Genomic DNA, 25,679 nt, shown 5'->3' on the forward strand with positions numbered 1-25,679 from the left:
CTGCTCTAAAAATTAAAGTCCTTTTAAAAAAGTCTATTTTAAAATTTATTTATTTATTTATGGCTACGTTGGGTCTTAGTCGTGGCACGCAGGCTCTCTAGTTGCGGTGCTTGGACTCAGTTGCCCCGTGGCGTGTAGGATCTTAGTTCCCCGACCAGGGATTGAACCCACATCTCCTGCATCGGAAGGTGGATTCTTAACCACTGGACCACCAGGGGAGTCCCTAGAATGTCTATTTTAAAATACATTTCAAATTTGTAGTTGGCTCCACATTTAGGGATAGTATCATTTGAGCAGCATCCACTTCTGACATTAAAACTTTAAGGCATTTTCTCCAGAAGACCCCAGTTTATCACTACCACCACCACCATCATCATCATCGTCATTATCAACAGCATAAACAACAAAGCTTTATTGAATAATTTTTCAATGTGCCTGGCACAATGCCAGGTACATTATCTCATTGACTACTCCCAATAACTCTAAGAAATTGGTTCTGTTATCACTCCAATTTTACAAATCGGGAAAAGTTTAGATATGGCAAATAGCTTGCCTAAGGCCACACAGCAAATAAGTGGCAGAAGTAGGAATCCAACTGGGGACTAGCAGCCTTACTCACATTCTAAGCAGTCTCTTTGCATGCAAATTTGTTACACATTAATTTATTAACACCCATCAACATCTTATCAAGGATAACTCCCTGCCCTACCCTAAAAGAAGCAGACTCTTGAGAGAATTCTACCAGCTGATTACTTTTCTTTCTTTTTATTGCCATATTTAAAAGGTGATGTAAAAACTTAAGGAACATTTTGAAATACAATTCACCACCACAGTACCAAAGGTTATTTTCTAATTACCAAACTTTATCCATATAGTTATATATTTTGCCTAGTTGTATCATACTGTACACTTCCACTTACAATTATATCATAGTTCCTCATGCTTGTAAGTTGTTTTTATATTTTCATTTTAATGACTACAGTCACACCACAATTAGCGAAAGCATTTCTCTTGTTATTTCAGTATTTGCCTAGAGTAGGTAAATGTATCTATGCTTGCTGCATTTTTTCACCACTTTTGTTGAATTATCTCGGAATTTCCAGGGAGAGAAAATTACTACAAAGACAGGAATGTATTCTTGGTACTTGCTATGTGTTGTCATTTTGCCTCTGTAAGCAATCATATAAATTTATTATGTTGCTAGCACTGTAAGAGCATACCAATTTTTGTCACAACTTCATTAACATTGGATATTCTTATTTATATTTTTTATTACTGAATAGACATAACATAGTACAATTTACCTTAATTTATTGGTAATTACCTTAACTTATTTTCTCATGTTTTAATATACTATGTGTATTTACTTTTGTGTAAATTGCATAAGAAGTATATTTGAAGACAGGCAAAGAAGAAGATTGGGGGTGAAGTTTGGCACATTAGACCTTAGGTGAGGGACCACCCATCAAAGGGCTTATTTCCAGGATGTGGGTTCCTGGGGCTGGAAAGAACAGTCAACTAAGTCAGGCATCACCTGCACAGCAGTTTGGCCTGGGATGGGCCCCAGTAAACTATAGTGGTCAGCCATACTGAGCACATTTCTTCTCCCTTACGCTTTATTCTAGGAACCGGGTGGGTCTAGACACCAGGGCTATTTGGAGTCTCATCTGGCTAAAATAGATCTATCTTTTTAATGCAGGCATTGTGGGTGAACCATCGATCTTTTCATAATAACCATATCAGTCGTGCAGCCCTTTAAACCTTACAAAGAGCTTTCACACCTATTATCTCATTTGATCCTGACAGCAATCCTGTAAGGGATAGATATTATTACTTCCGTTTCACAGATTAGGAAGCTGTTATTATTGTCATTATGAATAGTCCAGGAGTGATCAGTAATTCAGAAGGGTCCCTGATGGATGGAGTCAGTCCTATTCCTGGGCAGAGAAAGTGCTGGAGAATGATCTTCCTGCCTCCACCCCTTCCCTCCCACTGTCATGCTGTTTCTGAAAGGGCTTCCAGCCTTTTGTCTTCTTGGCAGGATGGCTGTAGCCTTTTGTTGATGGAGGAAACATTGAAGGTCTTTGTGTGGAAACAATGGCTGTTTGTTTTAGGAGACAGTATTGTTATCTCAAAGGTGCACCTGGGACTGCCCCCACTCCCCCCCATAGGAGCGGCTCTGAGCCAAGACAAGGCTGGGTCTGGTCACCATGGAGCTGGGGAGGAGGGCAGAGACCCTTGGCCTTTGGTCACTTGTATCTACACACCAACTAACATCAACTGGATGTTCTTTATCCGCTACTGGTTGTAAGGAAATGCCTGCCTCTGTTCACTGCTTTCTTGTAGAGAATTTTAAGGTTCTGTCCATAGATTGGTGGAATCTTGCATTAACAGGAGAGGCTGAAGTAAGCTTGGAGATCAGGAAGAATATGTCTTTTTTAAAATTGAGATACAATTGACATGTAACACTGTATTAGTTTTAGGTGTACAACATGATGATCTGATATATTTACATATTGTGAAAGGATTACCACAATAAGTTTAGTTAACATTCATCACCACACATAGTTACAGTTTTTTTTCTTGTAATGAGAACTTTTAAGATCTACTCTCTTAGCAACTTTTCAAATATAGAATACAGTATTATTAACTATAGTCACCAGTCCTGTACCCCAGGATTTATTGATCTTATAACTGGAAATTTTTATGTTTCGACCACCTTCACCCATTTTGCCCATCTCCTGCATCTGATAACCACCGATCTGTTCTCTGTATCTATGAGTTGGGGGGGGGGGTTGTTTTTGTTTTGTTTGGGTTTTTTTTGTGTGTGTGTGTTTGTTTGGTTTTCTTTGTTTTTTAAGATTCCACAAATAAGTGAGATCATACAATCTCTCTCTCTTTCTACACACACACACACACACACACACACACACACATATCACCTTCTCCTTATCCACTCATCCATCAGAGGACACTCAGGTGGTTTCCATGTCTTGGCTATTGTAAATAATACTGCAATAAACTTAGGGGTGCAGATATCTTTTTGTGTGTGTGTGATAACAGATCAATTTTAATTCTAGCACCTGAAGCTATTCAAGGGTATGCTTTAAAAACTTCATGGAACTGTTGTACACATTCAATAAAGTGACAACTGTGCAATACCACTTAGTATCTTAAAATCAGGAACATACTTTTGAATTGTTTAAACACAATCCACAGGATTAAAAACAAAATCAGAAGTTATCCACAGTTATACTAATTGTCAATTAAACGTTTTACCACTTACTATTTGATGTAACAGTCAATATCTAGTAGGGGATATTGGAAGTGATTTCAGATTCTCATCATGTTGTACTCTATTGGGAAGGTTTCTTGAGTAGCTATGTGACTGGCCAAAGGTGGGTACAGCCAGGACCAGAACAGCATGTAAGGCTTTACCACAGTTTCTGTAGTTTTGACTTTTTTTCCTTTGTCAGCTAAAAGTGCACAGTGAGAATTAAATACTTATCTTTACATATACACAAGGTATGCTGTGAAAGCATATTTGCTTACAAACATATGAAAATACTTGTTAACTGGTTTGATGAGAAAATAATGTATAAAAGTATATAGCAAAACATTAATCATCTCTGACCCTGGAAAGATCAATTCCATATTTTATATTACAAACAAAAACAGTTTTAGTTTTTTTGAATCCCTTATAGAAATACTTGAAAAGGAAGACAGACAGGAATTATTTATTTTTACTCTCAACGTGGCTGTGAAAAGGGTTAAATTAAAAAACCAAGAACACTAAAATGACTAAGTCCAGAATAAGTCCAAATATTTGGCCACATAGAATATTATCTTTAGGAATAATAGTAAAGGCTTTACACACAGTTTTTAACCTATAAATACAATAGGCATTTTGGTATTTTGGCCACTGGAAAACAAAGGCTATAGCATCGGTAAAGATCTGAGATGTCTCACTTTTGTGGATTCAATTCAGTGTATTTAAGGTTGACTAAAGTTGACATCAAAATTTTTAGAGATAGGCAAAAATTCACATTTTAAAAAAACTCCCTGTGTTTCTATTTAGAGTAACAGTAGGAAATATGATTCCAGAAGTTAAAAATTATTTCACAACCTATGACTTCAGTTTGGCAAACAGCTTAGGTTCCAAAACTGATTCATCCCTATTAAAAGTAAGTCCTTAAAAAAAGAATGTGTCTGTGTATATAGATATCCATTTTAAAGGAATCAGATAATCCTTGAAGCAGCCTTAGTGTTTCCTTTAAATCTGTCTTGAATGACCATTGGATTAGCTTCATGGAAAGGATTAGCCAGCTTCTTGGTCTAAGGCTACCATGGTGATCATTTATCTAAGGCTAGAAAGGTACCAGCGTGATGTAAACTGTAAGGAGAGAGGGAGAAGATGAGGGCTTTTCCTGGAAATTGGTAGCTAAAATTCAAGGGATTCTTAGAAAATGACACAGTGGCCGCCTTTCTTGTCTTTTTCTTTCGTTGGTTCTGGTGAAGGAGGACATTCCTGCTCTTGAAATTTCCTTATAATTTGGACAAGTTCATGGAAAGCTTGATCTATATTCATCCTGATCTTTGCTGATGCCTCCATGTATGTTACCTTAAGCTACGGTGCTAACTGCTGTCCTTCTTCCTGCATTACCTGTCTCTGATGATCCAGATCTGCTTTATTACCAGTTAAAATCATTGGAAACTCATCACGATCCTTTACTCTGAGAATCTGTCTTTGAAACTTATAAATTTCGTCAAAACTGCCTCTGTGACTGAAAAGACCAACAGGAAACCCTCGCCAGTTCTCACATACTGTTCTTTCATAGCTCCAAACTCCTCTTGTCCCGCTGTATCCAGAATATCTAGCCGGGCTGCCCGGTCACCCATCCCACACTGCTTTGGGCAGGAATGCTCGACGGTTGGATCATAATCCATTACAAAATAGGACTGGATGAACTGGATGGTGAGCGCCGACTTGCCCCCGCCACCCCTGCCGACCACCACTAGCCGGTACGTCTCTTGGCCGGAGCCGTCCCGCCAGCCGGCGGTGGCCATGGGGACGCCGCCCGCCCTCGGCCCGGCTCCGGGGACCTGTGCGGCCGGCGGGCTGTGGGCGAGCGGCCGGGCGGGGGTCCCGGGGGCCGAGAGCTGCTGGAGGGCCGGTCCGGGCGGCAGCGCGGCACCCGGGCTGACCAGGTCCCGACCGAGACGCGGAGAAGCGAGGTGACCGCAGCGGCGACGGGCTGCAGCGGCCAGGGGCCTCACTCCTGTGCACGTCTTCGCAGTGCCTGCCAAACGCAGCCTCCAGCGCCGCTACAAATGGCCCTCTCAGCAGATATCTTTTTGAGATAGTGATTTCATTTCCTTTGAATAAATACCTAAGAGTAGAATTACTGGATCATATGGTAGTCCTATTTTTAATTTTTTAAGAAACCGTCATAGAAGATGTCTTTCTTGACTGAGCATTCCTAGAATTCACAAAGAAAGGAACAGAAAGATATTGGACGTTCAGGAAATATCTGTGGGTGGGCCCCTAACCCCCATGTGGCTGTAATGATGGCAGAAGATAATTGGTCACATAGTATCATAACATTAGTGAAGGCACAGTGATGGAGAGAGCATGGGACCTGGAATAAGATGACTTGCTTCAAATGATGGTACAACCAGTTACTAGACACGTGCCTTTGACAAGATGTAGCTCAAGATACTTAAATCTCTGGAGGCCTTGATTTCCTTGTATTTCTTTTCTTTTCTTTTTTGCGCGGCTTGTGGGATCTTAGTTCCCTGACCAGGGATCGAACCCGTGACCCCTGCAGTGGAAGCATGGAGTCTTAACCACTGGACTGCCAGGGAAGTCCCCCTTTTTAAAAAAAATTTTATTGGGGTATAGTTAATTTGCAATGTTGTGTTATCCTTGTATTTCAAATGAGGATAATGTCTGCCTTTGTGAGACTGGTGGAAAACAAATAAGGTACTTAGTACAGTGCCTGGCATATAGTGGGCTTTCAATAAATATCAGTTGTCATTCCACATCATTTCTATAAATTTGGAAAATATTGAAATGTAAAGTTTAACACACCGGAAGCCCAAGGTCTGTTTGAAAACACCAGGATAATGCTTAGCAAGGATAAGAAAGATTAGCCCTCTAGAAAGGGTTGCCAAGGATTAAGAATGGCCATGGGATGATGATTTCATGCCTCAGCACACTCAGTTACCCTTGGCCTATCCAGACCCAGAGAATTACAAAGTCCTTCTAGTACTAGGGTGAGGTGATCTGAGTCAGTTCAACTTAAATGATAGGGATTTAGGCCGTACCAGCAGGCTTTGACCTGTATTTGCTATAGCAGAATTCCCTGGTGTCCCAGAATTTCCGGGGCATGGATCACTATTACAAGACCGGTGGGCCTGGACATATCCTGTTGTCCAATGCTGAGTGACAACTTGTCATTTAGTTTCCCCCATGTGGGACTGTCATTGGTCTCTAGAAGTACAGTGGTACATTTAAGTGCTAGATCTTAGGATCAGGGAAAGGATTTTTAAGAAGAGCTATGCTTCAGTCAAGCACGGAAGTGCAGGCAGCACTAGCTGATGAAATCTGGGGCACCACCAGTGTAAGTGGCCCGAGAAAGGACACGTAGCGCGTATTCATAAGGCATGAGTCTGAGTGCTGACTCTGCCTCTCGCCAGCTGAATGACCCTGAGTTAATCATATAAACTCTGAACTTCATGATTCATAGGAAACCGCTCATGGGTAAGGCGGAACAATCAGGCCATGGCTGACCGGCTATAGCAAGATATTGCATGGAAAAGCTCTTTGAAAACTACGCAATGTGGTACACAGGTAAGGGATTTTAATAATATTGATAATGATCTCTTTACACTATGGAGTGGTGGCAGCAGGACGTCTAGGGTTTTAAGTTCAGGCAGATTCTCAGGTCTGGGTGGAGGTGCTAGTCACAGAAATGAGGCATAGGGCAGTGGTTCTCAAAGGTGAGCAGATTATTTCACAGCATGAAGGAAAAGGACAGTTGAGACAATGAGAGCTTGGGTATTCATACATTCAAACATTTATGAAGTCCTACTATGTGTCAGGCCCTAGGCCAACTGTTAAAAGGGTTTGAAATAGAGAGACTCATCCTCTGCCTTCAAGGAGCAAAAGAGGTGGACATGTAAACCAACAGTGACATGTGGTGTGATGAATGTAATAGTGAAGGAGTGCTCTGGACCATGGCAAGATGTGAGGGGCAGAATGGTCAGAGAGACCTGGGAACTGTTGCAGGTCCCAGAGGCAGGCAACCATTCACATCCGAGGAGGCCCAGAGTCAATGCCAGGGAAGCCTAAAGTCATTGCCGTTTGCTTGCTTGTTTGTTTTAACATCTCTGGCTTTCAGCCTGGAGGAGGCAGGGGTCGAAGGAGGCAGCAAGAGCCAGCTAAGACCTCAGACTATGGAAATGCAAGAGCTTTGCTGAGTCTGGAAGGGCAAGTATGAGAGGAAAATGTAATTTTAACTAATGCATAGTCCTTGTTTTAAAAAGTCCAATAGGGCCACTGTTATTAACCACTATTAATAGTTTGGTGTATATAATTTCAGCCATTTTCTAGGCACATGTAGATATACATAAATTTAGATAAGAGGCCTTGGTTGGTTTATACTAGAAGGCGGTCTGTGTAAACAGAGATGAAATGTCCACCGAAGGTGGGAAGTGTAGGAGGCTTTCCCAAGGTGTTGATGGCTGATGGCAATAATCTCAGTATAGGAGGATCTCTTGATGTACTTTGTAGAAACTAACTCACACTTCAAAATATCTGCCAGGGGGCTTCCCTGGTGGCGCAGTGGTTGAGAGTCCGCCTGCCGATGCAGGGGACACAGGTTCGTGTCCCGGTCCGGGAAGATCCCACATGCTGCGGAGCGGCTGGGCCCGTGAGCCATGGACGCTGAGCCTGCGCGTCCGGAGCCTGTTGCTCCGCAACGGGAGAGGCCACAACAGTGAGAGGCCCGCGTACCGCAAAAAAATATATATATATATATATATCTGCCAGGAACTGCCAGCCTGCAGTGAAGGCAGGAATCAGGGGCAGTGCTTCTTGCTGGGTACTTCTGTATCCTGGCCTGACTCTCCCAGCATCTCCTTTCTTCTCTCTCGTCTCTTTCCCCAGCTCTGGTCCACTTTGCTTTCTTCTCACCTACCTCTGCCCACAGTATTTGACTCTTCTTTCCTTTTGACTTTTTTCTCTGGTCCACTGTCCATAGTCCTCCTGTCCCTGACACAGCTTCTTGAGATTTCTGTGAAAGGCTCTTTCTGATGGGAACTCCAGGGGAACATTGTTCACTTTTGGTTCTTGAGCCCCAGGGAAGGTGTGTTTTGTTTTGTTTTTTTAACTGAAGTTGATTTACAATGTTGTGTTAATTTCTGCTGTACAGCAAAGTATTTCAGTTATGCATATATATATATATACATTCTTTTTTAAAATTCTTTTTCATTATGGTTTATCATAAGATACTGAATATAGTTGTCTGTGCTATACAGTAGGACCTTGTTGTTTATCCATTCCATATATAACAGCTTACATCTGCTAACCCCAATCTCCCACTCCATCCTTACCAAACCCCCTCCACCTTGGCAACCACCAGTCTGTTCTCTATGTCTGTGAGTCTGTCTCTGTTTCCTAGATAGGTTCATTTGTGTCATATTTTAGATTCCACATATAAGTGATATCATATGGTATTTGTCTTTCTCTTTCTGACTTACTTCACTTAGCGATAATCTCTAGGTCCATCCATATTGCTGCAAATGGCATTATTTCATTCTTTTTTTATGGCTGAGTAATATTCTTTTGTATATGTATACCACATCTTCTTTATCCATTCATCTGTTGGTGAATGTTGAGGTTGCTTCCATGTCTTGGCTATTGTGAATAATGCTGCTGTGAACATAGGGACGCATGTATCTTTTTGGATTAGAGTTTTGTCTGGATATATGCCCAGGAGTGGGACTGCTGTATCATATGACAATTCTATTTTTAGTTTTTTGAGGAACCTCCATACTGTTTTCCATAGTGGTTGTGATCTCGGCGAGGCAGCAATGAGTGGTGCTGTGAAGCGAAATCTTAATTCCCTGCCCAGGAATTGAACCTGGGTAGCCTGGACGAAAACTAGGAATCCTGGCCACCGGACCCCCTGGCTCTTGCCCCCAGTGAAAAATGCATTTCTCACAGAGGCAAACCTGTAAAAACAGGTACAAAGTTTATTATTAGAGACATAGCACAGCAACAAGTGGGAGAGTGCACAGAGAAACACTTTGTTTAGTTAAGATAGAAGCAAGGCAGAGATGCACACCTGGAGAGAAAGGGTGGGGCATCCTCCCTAATAAGGAGGAGTGCAGTAAAGAGGCGGTTAAGTCATTTCTATAGGTCAGTTCATCTGGGTCTTTGTTTACCTTTGGCCAATTATCTGGTTGCTTTTTCCACACCTGACCTGCCTTAGGAGCCTCCCCAACATGCGTGCGCAACTTTCTTCCAAGATGGATTACAGCCCAGAGGCCTATGGGATGGCCTTAGCATCACGTATTACGGGGTGGTGCCCCCTCCTTTTTGACCCCCAAGGAGCCTTTCTGCGCATGTGCGATGTTTCCCTTGCCCCAAGGATGGGAAATGTATGACCTCTTGATCTTTTAACAGGGTGTAGTCCCACTCTGTCCCTGCCATAAAAATGTCCAACGTCTGGTTATTTACCTTATTTCTGTTGCTGGTTTTTATGAGGTGCAGATCTCGAAATATAGACAGGAGACCAGTCATAAATATGTAGTCCTGGGGCCCATTTGTCTCTTGCTTCAGGAAATGTAAACAGGGAGCTAGTAATGAATGTCTGGCCTGGAGCCCATCTTCTTCTTACCCCAGGAAGTGTGAACAGGAGACCAGTTGTAAATGTCTAGCCTGGAGCCCATCTATCTCCTGCCTCAGTTGTACCAACTTACATAGGAAAAGTTTGATAATGTGTTTCAAGGAGTTCACGCCCTTCAAAGCGATAATGACATGGTCTCTATTTAAATGATTTAAAAATCAATCCATATATTAATTACTTAAATATGTCTTCCCTTTCTATAGAAAAATTTGAGAGCCTCCTTTTGTGTACTGAGTGAGCATGCCCTGTGGTAAAGGAGGTGATGCATTTATCTGCCGTGTCTGAAGCTGTCTTCATACATTTTTCCTGGACTGCTTTAATTTTGCAATATCACATGAGCCAATCAATGATGGGCTACCCTTAACAGACCCTGTAACTCCAGAGAGAATCAATTCTTGGCATTGGATGAACCTATGGTTTGGTCATGGTATTGATTATCCTACAGTCTTCACGGAATCATTGATGCATGCAGCTTGGATTGCAAAATTACAGGTGAAGTCCATGGCTTCTCTGTAGTGAAATCACTCATTACCAATTCTACTATACCTTAGTCACCTTTCTGTAATCTTTTATAAGGATAGTGCGTGAAACGGTGGCATCATAATTGGGGTAACCCCGATATATGTGGTTTAGGTATGTCTTGCCTGGTTTCCCAGCTTTCCTGGGTCCACATTTTCAAGGACTCTAGCCATGGCACCCTTTAACATCACGGGCTCTTCTCTTAATGCTTCCTCAGTTTTAGTATTAAATATCTCTTTGGTGTAGGTAGATATAGGCAGCAAAGTCTTTTTTTTTTTAATTTATTTAATTTATTTATTTTTGGCTGGGTGGGGTCTTCGTTGCTGCACGTGGGCTTTCTCTAGTTGTGGCAAGCGGGGCCTACTCTTTGTTGCAGTGCACGTGCTCCTCATTGCAGTGGCTTCTCTTATTGCAGGGCATGGGCTCTAGGCTCGTGGGCCTCAGTGGTTGTGGCACGTGGGATCAGTAGTTGTGGCTCACGGGCTCTTGAGCGCAGGCTCAGTAGTTGTGGCGCACGGGCTTAGTTGCTCCGCGGCATGTGGGATCTTCCCGGACCAAGGATCGAACCTGTGTCCCCTACATTGGCAGGCGGATTCTTAACCACTGTGCCACCAGGGAAGTCCTAGGCAGCAAAGTCTTTAAACCTCAGGTCTATAGTACTCTCCATGGCCTTGGCTTTTTTCAAGATGATCAGTCTCTGGGAGATCTCAGGCAAAATCTTTCAAGGAAACACAGATAAGAGCAAGCACAATCTTACTCTATAACCTTCTAGGAGGATATGTGTAGAACCACTTCTGACTCATCAGCTAGTAAAAAAACCCATACTGAGGCAGGTCTCTTATGTTATACCCCAGTTGGCATCTTCTCTTGAAACAGTGTGCCCTTCTTAAAGACCAAAGCTATATATGTCATATATCTCTCCTGATATTGCTGAAGTTCATTCTATGTCTTGAGGTTTTTGGACAAGAACTATGCTATTTGGGGGGCAGTATTTTCTCTTTCCAGGATGGCCCTGAAGAAGACCATCCATCTTCCTCAGGGCCTTTGACCTCCTGGTTTAACTGCTGTCTTAATAAACTTTTCAAGTCGTTCTGAAACCATGTAACAGTTTACAATCCATCAGCTAAGGTTATATTAAATCTATAAGAATCAATTGCTTTTGCTCGCTCTTGCATCTGCACTAAGAAATTGAACAGAACAGAGAAATTCCAGCAGCTGATCACAAGTGTATTCTTGTGGCCTGTTCCCTAGTCCCATCTTCAATCACGTAGGTATCTTATTTCAGTATTTCATCCCCTGAGATAATCTGTTATGAAATTGATTCAGCATGGACACATATTTATAGGTCTTTCTTACCCCTGTCATAAGATCTCAGAGCTATCAGAAGTTTTAGGGGGATCACTGGTCAGTTCTTGGATTCGTTTTCCACTTCTCAGAATGATCACCTTCAGCCTGATTGGATTCCTTCAAAAGCAACTCATAACCCTTTGGCCGTGAATCTGCTTTCCTAAGAAGAAACGGGCCATGTGTAGTCATAGGTTCTCTACAACTTTAATCCTCTCAACGTGAGTCCTAAAAGGCTTGATAATGCTTAGTTACCAAGGCAGCTGTGAGTGATAGAGTTCTCTCAGCTGTACTCTCTTAGATACACTGATGTGAAATCCTTCAGTGAAAGCTCTGAGGACTTAACCCTTCCCTCATTTCCAGGTCCCAACTTTCTTCTGCCTGCTCTCCATCTTAAGAACCATAAGGCATTTGGAATCCAACTTTGGATGATCCAATAGCATTAATCAGAATGTGTCAGTGGAATGGCAAGCAAAGAAGAGAGTGAAGGGAGGAATTGCCCAAGAAGAACAACAAAATAATTTATTTTTTTTAAAAAGTTTTCATTTTGTATTTATTTGTTTATTTATTTATTTATTTATTATTTATTTTGGCTGCACTGGGTTTTAGTTGTGGGATCTTCGTTGCAGCATGCATGCGGGATCTAGTTCTCTGATCAGGGATGAAACCCGGCTCCCCTGCATCGGGAGCGCGGAGTCTTACCCACTGGACCACCAGGGAAGTCCTGACAACAAAAGAATTTCTTAATAGGGGACATCGTACTAAGAAAAGGAAAAATGTTCTGTGTATCCAGTAAATGGTTTTAACCAAGAGGTCTGAGATTAGACTTGGCTTTTCTTAGGATAGGAATTTTGTGCTAACAGCTTGTTGACTTCAACTCTTTTTCCCTCTATGCTTATCCTAATTTTCTTAGAAAAGTTCCTTTTGCAAAGTATCCTTCTGATATGGATGTATTCATATGAATTGCTTCAGTTGGGATGTTGGCTGCAATAACAGTGGCTTAAATAAGATAGAAGCTTGTTTCTCTGTCATGTAACAATCTGAGGTATAAGAAGCCCTGGACTAATGTGGGGCTCCACAATCATGTGGGGCCCAGGCTCACTCTACCTTATTGCTTTGCCATCCTCAACATATGGCATCTGTCTCATGTTCCAGCTCCTGCTCTTATGTCCATGCTCTAGCCAACAGGAAGTAGGAAAATAGAAAGGGAAAGCATTTTCCTTCCTTTTAAGGACATAAGTCAGAGATGTACATGGGAACATGTCACTTCACTTGTATTCCATTGGCCAAAATTTATTCAAATGTCACTATACCTAGCTGCAAGGGAAGTTGGATAATGTGATGTTTAGTTGGGCAGCCATGTGCCCCTAGATAAAATTATATTATTATGCAAGAAGGAGAGGAAAGCTATTGGGGAATAACTAGCAGTTTGTGCCAGGTAGGGGAAGAGTAAATCGTGCCCATAGTTTGGCATGGGAGCAGTAACAGCTAACGGAACCTGGGGAAATCAAGGAACTTATAACCTCCCTGACATAAATCATAATGGAAGCTGATGAGATATGGTTCTTTTCCATCAGGAATGAGTACTAAAGTGTTTAGCTAAGCTATTGTGAAACTATCATCAGAGGCTGTTGGGGAGGCATTAAGAAGGGTGAGTTCAGGGCACTGTATTTTATTTCACAAGATAGTAGACTCACCCTGTAGGGATAATCATAGACCTTATTTCCCTCCAAATTATTTACATGACCAAAGCCAAACAGTATCCAGTGTCCTAATAAATAGGTAAAGATATTTCAGAGAGCTTCTCCGCAAGCCAGGTGATAAGAGAGGCTCAGGAAAAGACCATCAGAGGAGCTGTTGGTTAAATATATAGAATTGGTAAAGCCCAAGGAACTTCCAACTCTTCAACAGTTGGAGGACTGTTATCACAGTGGAAGTTCTATCCACATAATGACTGCCAGGGCTGGGATTGGGGTGAAAGAGACCTCCATTTTTCTAGAGAAGCATCCTCAATGCTTTTCCTCAGAGCTAGCCAGTTAGCAGTTGGCTTTTGCGTGTCAAACACTTGAAGGCACAGAGTTTCCAACAGAGGAGTAGTGTAGACACATAAAGGAATTATACACTTGCTGGCAGAAGCACCCCAGCTCTTCAAGGTTCTTTGTCAATTAGTTGAGAGAAGGGATCTCATTCCTGCTCAGAAAGAGCGCTGTTAGAAAAGGATGGCTATGTTCCCTTAAATAGTAATTAGGGACAGGGAAGGAGCTCAGTAGCATGATGATAACCTGTATGGCAATCACCCGGGAAAGGAGAGGCACAAAGCAACTGCTGACTTCTTATTGCTCTGATCTGGGAAGGTCTTCCAGCACTTCAAAAAGGAGGACAAGAATATTTGGTCTCTACTATAAATATGGGAATGGATAAAATCAAATTATTATTCAAGCTCACGATGATGATGATTAATAATAATTATTACAGTCACACTTAGTTAATTACAATATACTTATGCCCCACCTATGTCCAAAAGGAATCTGAGCCAGTTACATTAAAAAGCACAAATACAGGGACCCAGTGGTTAAGACTCCTCGCTCCCAATGCAGGGCCTTGTCAGGGAACTAGATCCCTCATGCCATGACTGAAAAAAAAAAAGATCCCGCGTGCCGCAACTAAGACCCAGAGCAGCCAAATAAATAACTAAATAAATAAATAAATAAATAAATGTTTTTAAAACACAGATACAATAAAATATAACCCTTTAGAATTGTAATAAAAAGACTTAACAAAAGACTGGGAAGAGATAGGGGAGGAAGGGGAGGAAGATAATTTAAGATAAACAAATGCACTGCAAGTGAGAACAAAGCCTGAGGTTCCTGGAAACCAAAGCAAAGAAGAAAACACAAATAGATTGAGTAGTTCTCATTGTGAGTAAGAAAGAGCACACCAGTTAATAAGAAGATGCTAACTCTGGGAAGAATTGGCTTTGTTGGATTTTATGTAAGAAACATGGAATATCATAATGGATAAAAGCAATGTTAAAGATTGGAGCTACTTTTCTTTTGACTGTGTTTTATATCTGCCTCCCTTAAAATCTGTATAATATCCTTACTCTATAAAGGCAATTTTTAGGAGTAGGGATATATATTTACATACGTATATATATATATTTATGTATCTCTGTACATACATATATGTGTGCATATATGTACAATTTAGATATTTGTAAACACACATATATATGTTTGTGTGTATAAATTTCATGATATTCTAGAAACCTGACTTTACCCAAAAATATAGTTCAGAAAGCTTTGAGAAATGAATGGAATTCCTAGAATATCATCCTCAGTTGACCTAGTCAGCAAACCCTCTTCAATATAGGGTAATAATGTATTTTAATTAATGTAGACTTTGTCACAGATATGCTAAAGTCATCCACAGCCCTCTAGAGACGTTCAGACAGTAGCAGAAGCTTTTCTAGCTCCATTTTCCTCAGAAATAATGCAATCTTTTTGAAAATGTCGTGGTTTTCCTATAAGTAAGGAATATGTCACAATAAAATAAAATCCAGTGAAAACAGGCTTAAACCTGAATGGAATTTTTTGTCTAGGTAATGAAAGTCCAAAGGAGGACAGGGTTCAGGGCTGATCAATCCAGTGGCTTAAGGACATCATCAAAGACTCACCTGTTTCTGTTATTCAGTTCTCTCAGCTGCACAATCAGTTTCATGCTAAGTCTGGATCATCTGGGGCTTTCTTATTCATATCTAGTAAGAGACAGTAGGTCCCAAAATGTTCCAGAAATCTCTCTTCATGAGTTCTTGATCTCAAATGGATTACATGCCCATCCCTGAACTGATAATGGTACCAAGGGAGGGGTATTTGTAGATTAGCTTAGCACTGAGCTCCCTGTCCAAGTCCTAGAGCCAGCTGTGGATTCAGCATCTGGCAACATATGTGAGATGCTTAGTAGAGGTGTGATACCTCAAATAAAATCATGGTATGAACCAAGAGAGGGTCTTAGGAAGTAGTCACAAAGCCCAATATAGCATCCAGCACCTGGAAATTTCATCCTGTGACTTGAAAACAAATAGGTAGAAAGATTTTAAAATGATTTTATTATTTTTATGTTCTATTATTATAGCATTAATTGAACTCCATGGGAATGAAGAGAAATAAAATCTGCCTATTATACTATTCATTAAAAAGTCCAATTTTCCTTTAAGGTTTTATATATTTACTATTTTTAAAATATTTAAATGTAATGATAGCAGCAAAACAATTTTGCATTTTGCTTTTATTACCATTTCAATGGTTGTATCATACTCCATTAAGTGGCTCAGTGATATAAGTTATTTATAATTATCTATAATTTATTGCCTCTCTGTAGGACATTTAGGTTGCTTGTAATTTTTTGATGTTGTAAATAACCCAGGTAACATTTTTATGCCTGCGATTTTTTTCCTTCGAGACTCATCTATGTCAGAGTATGATTCTTCATACAGATTTATATACATTTATTCACTTATACCAGAATGAAGAAATTTGAAGCTTCTTTTTTTAAAAAATTAATTTATTATTAATTTTTGGGGTGCATTGGGTCTTCGTTGCTGTGCGCAGGCTTTCTCTAGTTGCAGCAAGCGGTGTGTGGGCTTCTCATTGCAGTGGCTTCTCTTGTTGCGGAGCACGAGCTCTTAGGTGCACAGGCTTCAGTAGTTGTGGCATGCAGGCTCAGTAGTTGTGGCGCACGGGCTTAGCTGCTCCGTGGCATGTGGGATCTTTGCTCCGTGGCATGTGGGATCTTCCTGGAACAGGGATCGAATCCGTGTCCCCTGCATTGGCAGACGGATTCTTAACCACGGAGCCACCAGGGAAGTCCCTGAAGCTTCTTTTAAGATGCTGATCTTTTGAGTTTACCAACTGCTTTCATAATTTGCCTCCTGACTCAGATATTGAACTCTTCAAATAGTTTTCTTATAAGGATACCTTATAAACGTGCACAATCCTAACCATTTGGATTGACCTTTGGAAGGAGAGTCAGGTCCCTAATCAGAAGGATTTTGAGTAGTGGAGTGATATGTTAGTATAATGTAGAGCAGTGGCTAAATTCAGGGTCTTTGGAGAGAATCAGACCTGAGTTTGAATTCAAGTCTACCTCTTTGCCATCTGATCTTTGGACAAATTATTTAATAACATTTTGGATTTCAGTTATCTGCATAAAATACAGATAGTTCCTACTACTTTATGAGGTTTTTTTTCAGGATTATGGGAGAAAATGTATTCAAAGCCTGGTGAATAATAAGTGTCAGTAGTAGTGATTATTGTTATTATTCAGCAACTGTGAATTTGACCTGAAGCCAAGGGTAAAAGGCATGATATAATGTATAGGAGAATTTAGTTTCTGTCCAAGAGAAAAAACATCAGATTCCCTGTAGTGGATGTGGCCACCTGGTCTCTGAATCCCTTTCACAGCATCCTCATGTAGTCATTGTCCAGTGTCTGAAAATTTCCTGGAATGAGGCCCTCACTACACCTAAAAGGTGTTAAAGTGCTGACATACTGACATTTGATATACTGACACAAATTCTGATTCCTCCCTGCTCCTGTCCTTTCTCTGGCCTAGTGTTACCTTTTGAAGCACACAGAGCAACTCCACTCCTTCACTGGATCTTAAAGGAAGGCTCCAGGAAGGCCAGCCACTGCCCATTGCAGGAACCCCTTCCACGTGATCCTCAGAAGATGGTCCTTTGCTGACACTCTCAGGGGCAAAATGGATGTTTGTGAAGTGTGGTCCTTTTCTTAATAGGAAGCACTAATGGTTAGGAATCTCTGCCTTTTATGAAACTTAAGTTTTCCCTCCTGTAACTTCTACCTTTTGGATATAGTGCTGTCCTTAAAGCAGAACAGAATTAGTTTACTATGGAGGCAAACAGATTTGCATTTGAATCCTGGCTCCCTTAGTTGTTTACCTTGGGAAAGTGACTTCAGCCCTCTGAGACTGGGAAATAATAGCACCTAATACATAAGGTTGTTGTAGGATTGAATGAAATAAGCATGTCAAGCACTTAACATAGGGCATATATTAGGTGTTCTGAGTATCAGTGGGCATTTGACTAGGTGAAACCATTTTTCTCAGAATACATAGTCTTTACTGTCTTGGATAATAATCAGTGATGTTATGCCTCCGTAAAGGGTTGACAATCTGTTCAGAGCAATACTGATTTTGAGTGGTAACTTTGGAGAATTGGAGAGGAGGAAAAGATATAGCCGTGACTACCACCTAGTGGCCATCTAGAGGTATAACAATTTAATCAGCAATGTCTTTAGGAAAAAGTTCAGCTCACTGACCATCAGTTCTAACTGCGGCGGACCCTCAGCAGACAGAAGTTTGATTTCCAACCCATTTTCCAGATCCAGAAGAGTTGAGTCTGAGTCCTACAGATACTGAGGATGGGAATCACAGATTTGATTTAGAGAGAAGTCAAGTCATTTCTTGGAATTAATAGAGTGGAATGCGGAAATGTGAAATAATAATGCTTTCTTTTTGCTGATTTCCTCCTGGAAACGTATGACGTTGCTTGTGCCTAATCTGGGACCACTCACCGGCCTTTCTTTCCCCCAAGACTGTGGATGAACTTCAGTCCACACCAAAGCATTCCCTTTCCAGAAAGGGAATAAAATATGTTCCAAGATTTGAAAATAAAATTCTTAAAGGGAATTGCTCACAAGAGGCTGACAAATCCTACTTTAAATTTTTTGATTTAATTTTTTGATTTAAAGTTTAATTAGTGAACTGAAAAGTTACAAGAGTAATACAAAGAGTTCTTACATATATTTCACCCAGATCTCCCAAATACGAATATTTTACCATGCTTGCTTTTCCTTTATCATTCTCTCTCTCTGCCCACCTCTTTCTCTTCACACATATACACACACAACTGTTTGAGGGTAAACTGCAGACATAATGTCCTGTTATTTCTAAATACTTTAATGTGTATTTTGTAAAAACAAGGAAATGATCAAAGTCAGGAAATTATCGATGATCCAGTACTATCATCTAATGAACAGACCTTATTACAGTTTCACCAATTATTCCACTAATAGCCTTTACAGCAAAAGAAAAAAATTATGGTCCAGGATATAATCCTAACTGGATGCACATATTGCATGTAGTTTTCATGGTTCTTTAGTATTTTAGGACAATTTCCTTGTTTTTCATGACCTGGCTAAAAAACTGAGTAACAATTCAAAATATTGACAAATTATAAAAAGTTTTATAGAATTATAAAAATTTTAAAGACAGAAATCCATGAGTTCATACTGATATATATACATGAATAAATTAATGAGGAAGAAGGAAAAGCCCTTCCTGAAGAGAATGCCAACTAATAAACGCAGAGGGAATGATGGAATGAGAAAATCACAGCTTGACAACCTTAATAGTAATAATTAGGCAAAAGTTGTCAAAGGATGCTAAAACTAGTAAGTGAAAGATTGATGAATAACAGGATATTTGCATAGTTTCCAAGTATTTCCCCACAGAATATGTATTCATTACAAAGAGAAAAATAATAATTGTATATTGAAGAAAGCTGGATGATACCACCTTAACAAGGGATCAAAGTTAATATCACCAGTAATAATACAGTTACACAATTTATGCCTCCTAATATCATGCACTGAAAAGGACACAGTCTCCTTCTTTGATATTCCTTGCCAAAAATGTATAATCTGAATTTAAACACAAGGAAATATCAAACAAATCTAAATTGAGGGGCAATCTATGAAGTAAATGGCTTATACTCTTCAAATTGTGCCTTTAACCAGAAAACTTATAGCGTCCCTTGACAGCCCTACTTCAGATGTGTGTATTAGGGTGGTCAAGGGAGATCTAGTTCTTCAGGGCAAAGGCCATGTTTTATTTTGATCTGGGGATGCTCTGAGTCCCTCTCTCAGGAGACAACTGTGCCCATCAGGATGCACCAGGGCCAGAGGTGCCATGCCTACCTCCTACTCCCATGACTGCAGAGTCGCTGACTCCAAGGTCCAGGATACCACATCTCCATTGTACGATATTTGACCAGGGCCTTGGCATACTCTAGAATTTGGAGGCATTTTCCCAAGGGCATTAATAGAGGACAAATAAAAGGAAGCACTACCTGATGCAGAAGGTAGAAATTTCCTGGCTCTGGGGAGTAAGAACTAGGAAGTTAAGCTGGTTCCGGAAGAGAAAAGTGAATATTCAGAATGATGATGTCAAGAGATAATTACTGAGTGGAGTTCAGTCTTTCTGAGGTGAGTTGGGAAGAGAGAAAGAGAGCTTATAACCACAACTCTTCCCTAATGTATTCCCTGGTTTCCCCAATGCAACCGTCAGCCTCCTTAGCCAACTCTAGGGGATAGGTCCCATCCGGGTGGCATCTTTGGCCTCAGGGCAGAGGCTTTCCTGTCCCCTCTGGATAATGGAGAAGGGAACAGTGTTCAAGACACAGCCTCTTGGGTTGGTTTCTAGTGACCTATGGATTGACAAGCTCCAGCGCCTATTACTACACCAAAGTGAGGTCTGAGCTCTTCTTACATACCCCATCAGACACTGGAGTCTCCTTCCAGGCCATCAGCAGCATGGCCGACTTCTGGGATGTGAGATCTCCTCTGTCCCTCCCCTCTTCTTCTCAATGGCCTAAAGCCTGAGGCTACAGGCCAGGGTTCAGGGATGTCAGTGGACAGTGGATAAGGCCATATCCAGAGACCAGGTCATTCCAGAATCAGGCCGAGTCAAAGGATCAGGCATGAATTAAAGGGTCAGACTAGACAGAGTTCAGCTAGTGATAGGTTAGAAATCAGGATGATAATCAGAGATTTAAGTCAGTACTTCAACTAGTATTGAGAATCAGAGGTAAGGCAGAATTTCAAACTGTATTTTAAATAAAGAATAAGGCCACATCAGGCTAAGATCTGGCCAAGGTTCATGACTCAGCTGAAGAGTCCAACGGAAGCATACTGGAGACAAGCTGGAGGGGTCAGGGAGTGTGGGAAAAGGTCATTCTAAGGGTAAGGGTCAGGATGAGGCTGGGTCAGGTTCAACCCAGTTCACGGTCTAATTTGCCCAGGGCCCACTACTGGACAGTTTGTATTGGACCAAATGGTACAACAACCAGAGCCTGGGCCGCGGCTCCCACTCCGTCATCTACTATGAGAACCTGCTGCTGGGGGCTCCGAGGCTGTGGCAGCTGAGGGTCCGCAATGACTCCTGAGTGGTGCACGAGGACTTCCACGAGGACATTCTGAGCTGCCACGACGTCTACACCCCAAAGAAGAACAACTCCCCTTTGGTCTCCTCAGTGGCATAGCGTGAGTGAGTCCCCCCACCAGTGTCGCAGGGCTTGCCCCTCTGAGCCTGACACCATCCCAGGTTTGGGAACTACTTCCATTGAGTCTTAAGGAGCCTTGGGGGTACTTGGGGGAGTGGGGGGCATCTCTCTGAGACCCATCTGTGACTGTTTGGAGACCTTGGTCTGGGGTCACTGAGGAACAGAGAGGGTGTGTTAGCAGACAGAGCCATAGCCTCTGGACTTGTTTCCACACACAGGTCACAGTCACAGTTGCCCTACTCTGGAGGCACTCCTGCCAGAGGAAGCATCCTTTCTTGCCCAGAATTCCCTCAGGGGTATGGAGAATGGATGAAACATTGATGCTGCCACACGAGTCATGCTTGGAAGAGTCTGACCCTTGGAACTAATAGCGGAAGGCAGAAAGGGGCCAAGGATGGATGAGGAATTAGGGAAGAAACGGGAGATGTGTGGATAGGACAGGAAGAAGGGGAAGGAAATAAGGGTCCAGGGAGGAAAGTTTGTGGACAGAACAGAAAATCATAGGGTTAAGTAGACAGGTGCAAAACTACAAGAGCAGAAGGGGTCTTTTCTGGCTTATGTGGGCCAGGTGCTTCCTTTATGGGGACTACTCAGGCTGGCGTCAAAAGTGGGCTTGGGTTTGTCATCCGTAGGCTTGGTGACAACGTGAAAATCAGGAGATTTACATTTGAGTTTCAGTTCTGCCACTAACTAGTTGGATTATCTCAGATATCTGAGTCTTAGTTTCCTCATTTGTAAAATGTAGATAATATTTACCCTCCCCTCCTCAAATAGTTATATTAAACAAGGTAATATATGTGAAATATATTTTATATATATATATATATATATATATATATATATATATATATGAAACTGTAAAGCCAAGACAATTATAAAGTATTGCCGTTGCCTTGGGAGACCAGCTTCTGGGGCTGGTTCAGACCTCTCTGCTCAGATGGCTTCTTCTGTGACAGATAGACCTACCACTCACAGGATGAGCTGGGGGGCTTCTCTCACTGGGGCCAGCTCACAAGCTACAGCGGAGGTGGCTACCACCTGGACCTTCCAGGATCTCGACAGACTAGTGCAGAGGCACTCAGGGACCTTCAGGAGAGCCTGTGGCCGGACAGGGGCAGTCGGGTGGTCTTCATTGACTTTTCAGTCTACAACGCCAATATTAATCTTTTCTGTGTTCTGAGGTGGGTCCCCGTTCCCTGCCTTCCCTCCATCCATGGCTCCTGATTCCCTTCTCCTCTGCTGGAGACCCTTCCCTAAACTTGTACCCTATGGTGGGGGTGGGGAGGGGAGGGGATGGGTAGAACTGTTCCAGCCCAGGCCCTACCAGACATCTCCCCCTCCTCCCACAGACTGGTGGTGGAGTTTCCAGCTACAGGAGGTACCATCCCATCCTGGCAAATCTGCACAGTTAAGCTGATCCGCTGTGTCGGCAACTGGGACTTCTTTATCACTGGCTGTGAGATCATCTTCTGCATCTTCATCGTCTACTACGTAGTGGAGGAGAGCCTGGGGCTCCACATCCACCGGCTTCGTTACCTCAGCAGCATCTGGAACATTCTGGACCTGGTGGTCGTCTTGGTGAGGGACAGATATCTTAGACTTGGGACATATGGGGTGGTGGAAGGAATCTACCCTGATAGGGGCTCCAAGTTCTTCCTTTTGGAGTCCCAAGTCCTCCTTGTGACTTCTGGTCAAATCACTGAGTAACAGCTCCCTAAACCAAAGGCTGATGTTCCCCTGGCTCAGCCCTGGAAAAATCCTGTCTCTATATCCCCTCTCCCTCTGGCTTATGATCCAGGCCCTGCTCTTTTATTTTTGTACTTGATATTAAGTTCCTCTTCTGTCTCTTGCCTTCATGACCTGTCCCCTTGACACCCCCCCGCCTTTTCTCTTCACTCCTATTAAAATTTTCTGCCTCTTCATCTTCGTCACCTTCCTATTAACAGGACACATTAATTTCTGACCAAGGCTGGGAAGTGGTGGGGGAAATAAAATTGCTTGGCTCCATTTCTCCATGGTCCTTTACAACCTACATATTTACCACTGGCCCTAAAGCCTTCTCTTGGGCTTTAAGACGTTCCCCAATCATCCTATCCAGTTCCTTTTGAACCTGAGATAGTCAACAACTCAGCAGGGAAGGATGTGGTTTTTCTCCCCACCTGTCTTACGCACCGTAGCTCACCCCTGGGACCTCACTGTTGAACTTCCCTTGAGATCCTCTTGACTCTCTGACACCCCCCGGGTCCTGTTGTAACAGCTCTCCATCGTGGATGTGGGCTTCCACATATTCCGAACCCTCGAGGTGAATCGGCTGATGGGGAAGCTTCTGCAGCAGCCAAACACGTATGCTGACTTTGAGTTCCTCGCCTTCTGGCAGACACAATACAACATGAACGCTGTCAACCTCTTCTTTGCCTGGATCAAGGTACCCTGGGATTCCTCACCCCCAGCAACACCTCAGGGCACGCGTTCTCCCTTCCTCAGGACTTGTCTCATTTTCCTTGTCTGGTGTGGCAACTCCTGTGGCCCCCTTAGGCCCCTGGGATGGACCGTTCCAGGCTTTTCTGTTTTCTTCCCTAATTGCTTGGTTCAACATGGCCCTTCCAGATATTCAAGTACATCAGCTTCAGTAAGACCATGACCAGCTCTCCTCCACGCTGGCCCGCTGTGCCAAGGACATCCTGGGCTTCGCCGTCATGTTCTTCATCGTGTTTTTTGCCTATGCCCAGCTGGGCTACCTGCTTTTGGGGACCCAAGTGGAAAGCTTCAGCACTTTCATCAAGTGCATGTGTGTGTTCTGCCCCTTCACTCCTCCCTGGCCCCTCACCCTCCAGCTCTGTGGATGTGTGTATCCTTGGGGCAGCTGGGTATGTGGACGTGGGCGTGTCTGTGCTTAAGCATCTGTGTGAGTTCCTGGAAGCCCTGGTGTGTGTGCTCAGTGTCTCTGCACCCTGTTCTGTCTCCATCAGATTGGGCGGAGGTGCAGGGACGGGTCTGAGTTCACTGAAGAGCGGTAGGGAGGAAATTGGGATGGGGTCAGCGTTGTGGTTGGGCTCTGGGTGAGTCCCAGACCCCGGTCTCTAAGTTTCACTCAGTTCCGGATCATCCTTGGGGATTTTGACTACAATGCTATCAACAATGCCAACCGCATCCTGGGACCAGCCTACTTTTTCACCTATGTCTTCTTCGTCTTCTTTGTGCTCCTCGTGAGGGTCCCTCTGAGGGGTGGGGATTTGGGAACCTGAAGGGTGGAGACGTGGATGGCCTGCAGGGTGGGGGTTTGACCCCCCCTCCATGTTCTGCACTAATGATTATGATGGGTTTCTCAAATCAAGTGTGGAGAGGTGGGGGAGGGAAGAGCTTCCGGATCTTCTGAGAGCTGGCTAATGTGTGGTCAGCACAGTTAGGCAGTTTGCACAGTATAAGGAAATCTGCAGGCTCCCTCACTAAAATCAAACCCCTATCCTCCAAGGATGGAAGGAGAAGGAAAAGTGCCTCATGAGGAGAAGAGACTGCCCCTAGAAGCTTCTCCGCCTATTCTCTAAGACTCCCCTTCCTCTGGGGATCTCTGGCTTTTTCTACTACCACTGTTGTGTATTTGCTCTCTCTCCCTGCCAACCATGAAAGATTTGGGTTTGATTTTTATCAGGAAAGCCAGTATGTTTCTTTATTTGATCAGTGGATGGGGATACAGACATGGATTGGGGATGGATGGTAAAGAGAGCACAATTTTACTCTCACCGTGGAAAGTTTCTGGCTTCAGTGACTGGTGGACTCTTACATGGAGGGGGTCTGTGGCATATGTTGGGGTATCTTTGTGGTCGTTACTGCAGCAGTTGAGTGAGGACACCCGGTTGATGAGGGAGCATGACCCATCTGTAACAGAATTATGCTGAAAGGCTGGGCTCTGGGGACCCAGAGATGTGGGGATTAGTGGGCTGCAGAGCTGGGGCTGAAAGCACTGGCCCTTTTAGAACATGTGTCTGGGACATTAATAGGGTCAATGGGCTCGATGCTGTTAATGGGTCTGGGAGTAAGGACCCCAGTCCCTGTTTTATCCTCCAGAATATGTTTCTGGCCATCATCAATGACACATACTCAGAGGTCAGAGAGGAGTTGGCTGGACAGAAGGATGAGCTACAGCTTTCGGACCTCCTGAAACAGGTGACTACTTGGTCTCCTTGAGCCACACGTGTGCATCAGGGCCCAGGTCCGAGGCTCTGTGTCCTGGTCTGTGCCTGACTGGTTAGGGGCCTGTGCCCATGTGTGCCTTCAGCTTATCCCTGGGATCCTGTCACCCTGTGGGTGGGCGTGGGAGTAAGAGATGAAGAGGAGGCTGTGGGAACTGGTGCCTGTTTCCTTTCCCCTTCCAGGGCTACAACAAGGCCCTCCTGAGGCTGCATCTGAGGAAGGAGCAGGTTTCAGACGTGCAGAAGGTCCTGCAGGGTGGGGAGCAGAAGATCCAGTTTGAGGATTTCACCAACACCTTGAAGGAGTGAGCACCCAGAGATCCAACCTTCCCTGACATTGGTCTGTAAGTC

General features: G+C 42.9%; 1 protein-coding gene and 1 pseudogene across 1 annotated transcript; one reads left to right on the forward strand and one right to left on the reverse strand.

The window, feature by feature from the left end:
- Window positions 1-3,951: 3,951 nt before the first annotated feature.
- On the reverse strand, window positions 3,952-5,067 carry LOC137208424 (ras-related protein R-Ras2 pseudogene; annotated as a pseudogene).
- A 1,592-nt stretch (window positions 5,068-6,659) lies between these two features.
- Window positions 6,660-25,659, forward strand: PKD2L1 (polycystin 2 like 1, transient receptor potential cation channel). The gene is given in 11 exon segments (XM_067709703.1): window positions 6,660-6,853; window positions 20,280-20,407; window positions 20,878-21,076; window positions 21,079-21,118; window positions 22,095-22,319; window positions 22,488-22,716; window positions 23,396-23,563; window positions 23,746-23,776; window positions 23,779-23,926; window positions 25,204-25,302; window positions 25,524-25,659. Coding segments are annotated over 10 exon segments (1,302 nt in total). The 5' UTR covers window positions 6,660-6,813; the 3' UTR covers window positions 25,298-25,302; window positions 25,524-25,659.
- The last annotated feature ends 20 nt before the right edge of the window (window positions 25,660-25,679 follow it).

Source organism: Pseudorca crassidens, chromosome 16 (assembly GCF_039906515.1).
Source record: "Pseudorca crassidens isolate mPseCra1 chromosome 16, mPseCra1.hap1, whole genome shotgun sequence".
Lineage (NCBI taxonomy): Eukaryota > Metazoa > Chordata > Mammalia > Artiodactyla > Delphinidae > Pseudorca > Pseudorca crassidens.